The 9726-nt window shown below is 45.5% G+C and overlaps 1 protein-coding gene across 6 annotated transcripts in view; it reads left to right on the top strand.

Annotated features, from left to right (window-relative positions):
* The window catches only part of VPS13D (vacuolar protein sorting 13 homolog D), a 237818-nt gene that overhangs the window by 219669 nt on the left and 8423 nt on the right, over positions 1-9726 (top strand). For all 6 annotated transcript variants that reach the window (XM_041765973.1, XM_041765972.1, XM_041765971.1 and 3 more), the window contains one exon: positions 4625-4756. In XM_041765973.1, coding sequence (XP_041621907.1) covers positions 4625-4756 — 132 coding nt within the window. The remainder of the gene's footprint in view (positions 1-4624; positions 4757-9726) is intronic.

The following is a 9726-nucleotide window of genomic DNA, read 5'->3' as shown; positions in this document are numbered from 1 at the left end:
CTCAGTCAGTTCAGCATCTGCCTTGGGCTCAGGTCATGATCCCAGGGTCCTTGAATCGATCCCCATGTCAGGCTCCCTGCTTAGTGGGGAGCCTGCTTCTCCCTCTCCCTCTGCTCCTCGCCCCTGCTCGTGCTCTCTCTCTCTCTCTCTCAAATAAATAATCTTAAAAAAAAAAAAAGGCTAAATGAAGAAAAGCAAAGGAACGATAAGTACAAGATTTAGAATAGGGGCTGTCTTAGGTGGAGGAGGAACGGAGGGAGATGGGGAGGGAACAGAAGACCACACAAGGAGATTCAGGTTATGGCCAATGACGGCATTTCTGTGTTGGGAAGCGTGGTTTCACAGATGTTTATTGTACCATTTAAGATAAAGAAAAAGCCAATGATGACAGTGGGCCCTGAACCGAGGGTAACGATGAGCCTAGTGACAAGTAAAGCCCAGCTTAAAAGAAAAAGGGAGTAGAGTCCTTCCCTTCCAGGTGCTCATAGGCTCCCAGGGAACATGAATACAGGAAAGTGAATTCAGACCTGTCACTCAGAGATAGATACTCCGTGTCCCTGAGTCACAAGAGAAATAGGTAGGACTGCTATTACCAACAGCCACACTGGTTTCAGAGGGTTACTTGAATTCAGAGTGCCATCGTCATCCGAGAAAACAGTCCCGTCACACAGGGCCCTGCATTGGAGAAAAGCACTTTGAAGTTTTTTGCTGGCTTGTGAGTTTTGAAAACACTAGCTTATGGTTTTTTGTTTACAACTATTTGATTAAGTTTGGTGCCAAATGTGTTCACGCACAGTGACTTTAAGTGCGCACACACATCCCACCCTGCAGCCTCCAACTTGGACCTTAGAAGTTGGAGAAGAAAGAATAGTTTTTCAGGTACCAAGAGCAATGAAGCAATAGGGGAGCCCTTTGTGCTCCTATTAAGAGTATCTCTAAACTACCCCATCTGGAAGCCCCTAGATGCACTACATGAGTTACAAGACTCTAAGGGAAGACCTTTTCTTTCCAGGGCAAAGCTGAACTCTTTTTTCTTCTATGTCCACATGAAAAGTGAGCCTTGAGTGCCATAGTAAGCTCCTCCAGTCAGCAGTGCCTGAACTCTACACCTGGCCTTCCCTTGGTGTGATTGGTTGGTCACAGAATGAAGACCAGGGAAGTGAAACTTGTTGGGATCTGTTGGGAAGACAGATAAGAAACTTGATAGATAGATAGATAGATAGATAGATAGATAGATAGATAGATAGATGAAAGAAAAGAAAGAAAGAAAAAGAAAAAGAAAGAAAGAAAGAGAAAAAAAGAAAGAAAGAATCTTAACAGATAGGTAGCATGTACCCACAAGGGAGCTACTCGACTTTCCTATTCTCTGGTGTTTGGGTGGGCTTATAGTTTACTTCAGAGTTGTGCTGGGAGTGAGTGGAGGTGAGGTTGCATTCATGAAATTTGGGGAGGATCCTCAGGGATGCCATGCAGTAAAGAAGTAACTGTATACACCAGGCAGCTATTTGATAATGTGATGACATGGGGCACACTTACTTACACTCTCAGCTATTTCATAGTTGTTACAAGATGTGATTTCTAGGAGCTCAGGTCCAGAAACAAGCTGCCTTTCCTTGACTTCTCTGGCTTCTTTGGATTCCACCAGAGGAATTTAGGACTCTTAGTAAGTCTTCTTGTCATTGGTAGCATGCCGTTCCCACTTTGCATAGTATTGAGAAGGTTGTTTCCTTTAAAGAAAATACATGTGTTAGCAACGAGATTGATTTTGTGACCGTGCCCTCCTGCCCCTTCCTTGGTTTTGATCAGTGGACTATATAAACATAGCCTTGACCTTTCTATCAAGAAGATATGACTCTAGCTGGTTCATATTTTGCCTTAACTTTGTTGACCTTCAAGGCTCAGAATCTCTGGTCTTCAAACTCCTCCAAAGTTTGCATACCACCTCTACTATTGAGTTCCTTGGTTGAAATAGCCCTTATACCTGCCCCCCACCCACCTACAAATGCATTCATTCATTTACTCAACTAATGTTTGTTGTTTTTCAAGTATGAGCTGGGTACAGTTGTAGATCTCAGGATAGCAGTGAATGAAACAAAATCCTTTTTATATAGGAGCTTATGTTCCAGATGGGGTGCCAAGCAATAAGCACATGTTTTATCTAAATGGGATTTAAAGCAAATGTGTTTTGGACACATGGCTAACTTGATCTAACTTGTATTTTATTTTATTATTTAAAAAAACTTCTATTTTATTTTATTTTTTTTAAAGATTTATCTATTTATTCATGAGAGACACAGAGAAAGAGAGGCAGAGACACAGGCAGAGGGAGTAGCAGGATCCCCGCAGGGAGCCTGATGTGAGACTTGATCCCAGGACCCCAGGAACACGACCTGAGCTGAAGGCGCATGCTCAACCACTGAGCCACAGGCGTCTCTAACTTGTATTTTAAAAGCATCATTCTCATTGCCGTGAGGAGGACAGGCAAGGGCAGAAATAGAGTAAATTACAAGACTATTGTAATGGTTAGTTATGATAGAGATGGAGAAGTAGTTGGGATGGGGGTATATATGGGTGTTGAGCCCGCAGACCTCCCAGTGGATTGGGAAGATGTGGTAAGAGGTGTCAGGATGAAACTTTACATTGACAAGCTATAGGGAATGGGCCCCGTCGGGTTCCTCTTAGAGGGGCCTTTGGACTTCTGCCAAAATGGCCCAGACGTCTTCCAGGAACTTCATTGGAGACAGAATAGTAGGAAAAGGATACCTTGAGGGAAAGGACCCTTCATTAGCCTGCCATTGGCAGGGCTGGGAATGACAGTAGTTGTCTCAAGGTCAGGGCGGCCAGAGCAGGGCTTTGCTGCCTAGAAAAGGGTACCACACTTTACTTACAGGATATAAGTTAAAAAAAAAAATTAAGATTTTATTTATTTATTCACGAGAGACAGAGAGAGAGGCAGAGACACAGGCAGAGTTGGAGAAGCAGGCTCCCTGTCGGGAGCCCGACGTGGGACTCGATCCCGGGTCTCCAGGATCAGGCCCTTGACTGAAGGCGGCGCTAAACCGCTGAGCCACCCGGGCTGCCCAAGTAAAAATTTTTTTTACCCACTCCCTTAGTACAGATCGTTGAAACTTCTTGACATTCTCCTTACATCAACCTTGAAGAGCTCAACTAGTGGTATCTAGGGCATCCTTCGCCTGAATTTTTAAAAATGTGTTGCTGGCTTTCTGGCACTTATCAAACATTAACCAGATATGGGGCTTCACACATCACGGCCCAATGGGCAGAGCATTGACCTGGGTCCAGGAGCGCTTGGCCATGTCCCAGTTTCACTGCCACCCCGTTGTGTGGCCTGTGGCGAGCTTCTGACTTTCTGTCTGTCACTAGCCCTGTTTGCCCCCGACCAGGGCACCTCGGTGCCTTTGCAAGTAAGTCTGCACACTAGTGTTAGTACGTGGTTCTCAAGTGCTGATTCAGTGCTGATTCAATCTTGCTCCTCTCTGTTAGCTGTGTCTAGAGAAGGATGTTTTGCTTCAGTGGAATCCAGGAACAAATAATGAAAAGTACAGCGAGTACAAGGCCGAGGACAGACCCGGCACACTCTTATCAGTCATCTGAAATATGCACAGCCTTTCCAAGACAAATATGGACTCCTGTTTCTAGGAAAACACCGAAAAGTACTTATCAATTACCCTGTAATATGGTTTGTGGAAAAAGACAACATCTCCCCTGAAAGCCATGGCAAAGCAGATTCCTCTGGGCGGCCGACAGCAGAGTGGCATGAGTTAGAGCCACTGCAGCATCCCAGACTGTGGCCTGGGCCCAGTCCATGGAGCCTGTCCTCTCCCTCCTAGGATTCCCGTCCTGCGCCCTGTGCCCAGGCGCTGATCTCATCCTACAAGAGGTCCAGAAGCCTGGTGTGTGCCTTCTAGATGCCCCGGCCCCCTCACTTCTTCCTGGCCTTTAGCAAGTCCAGAGGCGCCTCTCCTGAAGATTCCTAGAAAAGTGGGGTTTTCCCAAGTAGAAGTCTTAGTAATAACAAGGACAGGAGCTGTGAGTGGTGCTGGCCCACATCCTGTCAACCCCGGCCCCATGGGCACTCAGTTTCCTTGATCTTCGCAGCCATCCTGTGACGCTGTCCCCATCCCAGTTTACAGAGAAAACTGGAACCTGCGGTTGAAGAAGCTCTCGTGTCCATGGTCACCTGGTCAGAAAATGGCAGAGACTGGGTTCTCGTCAAAACTAGAGACTCGGGGACGCCTGGGTGGCTCGGCGGGTTGAGCATCTGCCCTTGGCTCAGGTCGTGCTCCTTTGGTCCCGGGGTCCCGGGATCGAGTCCCGCATTGGGCTCCCTGCAGAGAGCTTGCTTCTCCCTCTGCCTGTGTCTCTGCCTCTCTCTCTGTGTCTCTGTGTCTCTCAAAAAAAAAAACAAAACAAAAAACAAAAACCAGAGACTCAACCAGCTCCCTCCCGGAGCACTCACAGGTGGTGCCGCGGCTTCGTGCTGGTCCCTAAACTGGGAGCTTGCCCTGTATGATGTAGTACTTTTTTATTTCAGATGAGAAAGGAAAATCATATGAACCATAGCACTTAACCTCTTTGCTGTTTGTTCCTTTCCCTGTCCCAGGACGCAAGCCCAGAGGGTTCGGAAACCGCGCTGCTGCACTGGGCCCCAGGGGCTGCTTCCGCGCTACTCTGAGAGCCAGGCAGAGGGGCAGGAGCAGCTCTTCAAGCTAACGGACAACATTCAAGATGAATTGTAAGTGGAGCCGTGGGAAAGCAGCCCCGTTGGCTCGCTGAGCTAGTTGCCTTTTCTCTCTTTGAGTCCAAGAAGTTTCTATTCTGAGCATCATTGTGCCTCTTAGACCTTGGAACCTGCCAGAGCTTCCTTGGCCCAAATGTGCTATAGGTGTAGGTATATTTCTCGTCCAAAGCCTTTTACACAAAACCGTGGTTCTCAAACTGAGTTCCACAGTGGGACCTCGGCGTTTTGTTTCTAGAAAATGGCAGTCTCTTCCTAGTGTGTTCACAGAGAGAAGATAAAGAGTAAAACGTTCTCAGCCTTAAGGCTTTGTTGTGTGTAAAACCTTCTTAAGCTTTGGTGTTCTCCTGTTTGCTGCAGAATGCCTAGTGAAACAAAACATAAATGGCAAACAACTAGTAGCTGAGAATTTTAGAAAAGCAGTCTTTAAAACAGTGTTGCTACTCTTTGAATGCAAAAACTTACAGACCTTGGGTCTTGTAGTATTTTCGGTTCATGAAATTATTCCAAGTTGATGGGATAGGATTCAGTTTATCACTATTTTAGGATATTTTGCAGAGACCCTTTTAGCAGAAAATGCTCTGTAACTTAAGTAGGTGTTAGAACCACCAGTCCAGACAAGGCAATTGGTTATGCCTGATGGGTAGCAAAATGCTCGTTTAATTTCTTTTAATGCACATTTATCTCCTTTAAGCTAAAGCAAGAAAAGGAGGGTTGTGAGGGCCATGAATATTTTTTGGTTGGTGGAGGAGTGTCTGAAGCAGAGGTTAGTTCAGGATAGCCTTCACTGTCATTGTTAGAGAAAGTGTTAAGATGACCTCATCTCCTATTTTTGTACAATATTTGAATGGAGACATCAAAAATTAAGTCCAGAATTCATTGCTGCTTACTGGATACGACGGCTTCTTCCTGGATGTGTTTTGTGTAACCCAAACCCCCTGCAGTGTTACTGGAAGGTCTCTTGAGATGGCAGCGCATTATATCGCCTTAGCTCAGGCTGCCGTAAAAAGTACCATCGTCCCAGAGCTCTGGAGGATGGGAAGTCCAAGATCAAGGCACCAGCCAGTGTGGTTCCTGGTGAAAAGCTCTCTTCCTGCCTTGCAGATGGCCAGCTTCTGGCTGCGTGCTCGCGTGGCGGAGAGCGAGCACGTGCAGGCAAGAGCTCTGGCGTCTCTCATAAGGACACGAATCCTGTAGGATCAGGGCCCTACCCTTACGACCTCGTTTAACTTTAATCACTTCCTTATTCCAGATAGGGCTTCAGCGTCAGGATTCTGCAGGGGCACAGTTCTGTCCACAGCACTTTTTTTTTTTTTTTTAAGATTTTATTTATTCATGAGAGGCAGAGACAGAGGCAGAGGGAGAAGCAGGCTCCGTGCAGGGAGCCCGACGCGGGACTCAATCCTGGGTCCCCAGGATCAGGTCCTGGGCCAAAGGTGGCACTAAACCACTCAGCCACCCGGGGATGCCCACACGGCACACTTCTTGAATCCATTCTGCTTTTTCAGTCTAGGCCCAGTTCTGGTCACCATTGCAATACCCAGAATCCCCAGGCAGCTTCACTCCGGGGAGGACTTTCTGTTCCTACTTCCGTGGGGAGGAGTTGGTGCCCCGCTGCCCTTTATGCCACTTTGCTGGTGGAACTTTTGGATCAGAGGCCCAGAGAGTCATTCCTCAGGTCCAGCAGGGCTAGAATGGCAGCCCTAGCAGCACTAGGGTTTTTGTCCGTTCCACTCACCAGTCCATCCTCAGCACCTAGAACAGTACCTGGCACATAATAGACACTCAATAAATATTTGTTGAATGAATGATAGCTGGAGAGCTACAGTGTAGCATTATATTAATACATGTTCACTTCTCCATCTTTTTGGAGGGTTTTTTTGGTCAAAGGTTGAAATTATATATTGTTGTATGCCATGCTTTTAATTTCCTCCCCTACTCACCCCTATTCAGTTCAAAGTGTCTGTGGCCCTTATAAAATTCATTTTCAGTAGAGTGACTGGTGCCAAAAACACAAGGAGAAATTGTGTAGTACAGCTAACCTAGGATTGTTCCCAGTGAGACACGCACATTGGAAACTGAGCCACATAAAGCCAACAGTGGAATCAAACTGAAGTCAGTAAAATCAATTTTGTGAAACTCTTGAAATTCATATGAACGAGGAAAAGATACTGGCATGAATGAGTTTTGACTCTAAAGATGAAAACCATGTGTTGCTACCCAAGTTTGTGGGTTAAATCTCACCAGTGAATGTTGAAGAAACCACGTGACCGTGGCCTTCCTCAGACACAAGGAAGAAGTCATCAAGGAAGCCGGCAAATGTTCTCTGAAGTATCCTCGGTTGTCAGGCTGGGTCTTCACGGTGACGTGAACGTTAGAATCATCACTTTGCAAGAAAGGGGTTTTCAAGAAAAGCACACAAGTGCCAAATTATACCTCTGACTTTTATCCTAGAATTGTAATTAAAAGCATATTTAAAGACCTAATTATTTGCATATTTTCCTTCAGAGTTAACCCCTTAAAAGGGTCTTTAATACCTTGCTCTACTGTTCTAACTAAATGTTTCCACATTTTTTTCCAGTTAGACTCACTGTTTCACTTCTGGAAAATGTTGTGTAATTACTTCCTGATGTAGTGAAAACCCCACAAAGTCCCCAGTGCCGTGGGCACTTCAACTTTGTTCTCCCAGATCAAGTTTCATTTAATTTTTCATTTTATTTAATTAATTAGTATTAAAAAGATAGTTACTGACATACGGTTTAAGGTCTGGCCAGCTGAAAGGGCTTCGGTTCCAGAAGAATCCACTATTTCTCTGGTATGTTGCAGAGTTACCATTGCTTCCCATTCTTTTCAGTTTGGATTTTGAAATAGGATCCTGGGTTAAGATGATGTGAAAGTAAAATTTGTCCCATCTGATTAAATTAATTTTTCCTTATAACCAGCGTCTAATCTGTAGCCAGGGACCTCATTTTCCTTAAAGAAGGAGAAGGAGGAGGAGAAGGAGGAAAGAAAGTTCCTATTTTATTTCTAATACTTAATCACAGCCAAAGTAACACACCAGCATTGTAAGCATTAGAGGGTGGCTCTTAACCTGATCAGAAAAGGTGCCTGTGAGCCGCCCATGTGACCTGGGAAGCTACTCTAGTATACTGTTTTCTGGAGTTTGACAACTGGATTGTATTTTCAAAATGTAGTTTCAGAAAGTAATGTTTATGAGATTTTTTTTAATACAGAGTAGTAGTAAAAAAAAAAAAAAAAACAGCCTATAAGCCCACTAGCCAAACAAGTTCTTTCTCTTTGTAGATATACTGTTTATGGTATTTTCCGTCTTGTCTGTCCTTCTTGGTAAATTGCAGATAGAGACAGAAATCAGATTTTTTTCTTAGAGCACAGTTCATAGTGTTGATCCTAACAGCATAGGATCATCAGTATAAAACCTTAGAGTAACATATGCAGTCTGAGAACAAAAACGAAAGACAGGTCCTTTTGAGGAATAGGATAGACTTCATTTTCTAAATGAATTCTTCCATTTTCTGAACCAGAAAATAATCTGTCAGTAACCACTGACACTTAGGGAATTGGACAGTCTTTGATATGCCCCTGAATAAAAACTTGATGGATTAGCCAGCTATGTTAATAAAAGTTAATGGCTTGACTAAATCTTTCATAAGTTAAATCAGGAGTTCTCTCTCTCTCTCTCTTTTTTTAAGATTTTATTTATTCATGAGAGACAGGGAGAGAGGCGGAGACACAAGCAGAGGGAGAAGCAGGCTGCCTGCAGGGAGACCGATGTGGGACTCGATCCCGGGTCTCCAGGATCACACCCTGGGCCAAAGGCAGGCGTTAAACCGCTGAGCCACCCAGGGATACCCTAAATCAGGAGTTCTAAGAGAGGTTTTTTTTACTTGATTACTGGCTAAAATATATCCAGCATACAAAGTTGCGTGTGTTTTGGCAAATACTACGGGACCTTACCTTGTAAATTCACTGCCATTTTGTAAGACTGCCTAACACATAAGTGTGTTGAATGCTACTATGTGCCAGGACGAGTAAGAAATTTGCCCTTTCCTTAACGAGTTCACAGTCTGGCAGGGGAAGCAGACAGTATTACCAATTGTCTATAATATATGATTGTTTTTAAAATAGAATCGCGAGCCATGTGTTATAAGGCCTCAAGGGGAAGTGACTGATTTATGCTTGGAGAACCAAAGAAGGCTGTGGACGGTTGTCGTGGTTCTGCAGGGTGAGGAGAATTGTGCCCGGGAGAGAAGAGACAAAGCGCCATACGCAGAGAAGGGTGCTGGGCACAGGCGCAGAGACAGCAGAGCTCCTGGCATTTCTGGATGGTTGGGATCTGCCGAGTATGGTGGCCACCCCTGTGTGGGAAGGTGGCTCACAGGCCAGACCCTAAGAGCCGTACTGAGTTCACCTGTCCTGTAGGCAGTGGTGAGATTTTGAAGAGGACCCCACTCAGAATTACATGTTAACAATATAACCTTGCCGGCAGCAGCAGAAGGGATCCGAGTCCATGAGATGAGACAGGAAGGCAATGGGGAGGCCCCGGGAATGATCTGGGTAAACAGTAGAGGGGCCCAAACATAGACGGTGGTGGTGCACGGGAATAGGGGGGACAGAGTTGAAGGTATTTGGGGAGGTAGCATCAGCCTCACTTAGAGTCGTGCTGACTAAATGCAGAATCAGAGTGAGGAGGGGGTGAGAGTGACCCCAGGCTTCTTGGTCGTTCGGTGGGATGGAGATGCCACCTGTCGGGAGAAGGAGCAGCGGCCCGGCCGAGCATGTGCTGAGTATGAGGACATGTGGGATGTGTGTGCATGAAGAGCCTCGCTCACACAGATTTGGGGGTGACGCACATTGCGGATGGTGTCCTAGGAGCGCTCATCAACAGGATGACTCAGAACTTTCCTGATTTTGAAATGACTCCAAAACCGAGGAGAATATGGATATAC

The sequence above is a fragment of the Vulpes lagopus genome, chromosome 8, assembly GCF_018345385.1.
Source record: "Vulpes lagopus strain Blue_001 chromosome 8, ASM1834538v1, whole genome shotgun sequence".
In the NCBI taxonomy this organism is placed as follows: domain Eukaryota; kingdom Metazoa; phylum Chordata; class Mammalia; order Carnivora; family Canidae; genus Vulpes; species Vulpes lagopus.
This window is presented reverse-complemented; position numbering and strand designations above follow the sequence as displayed.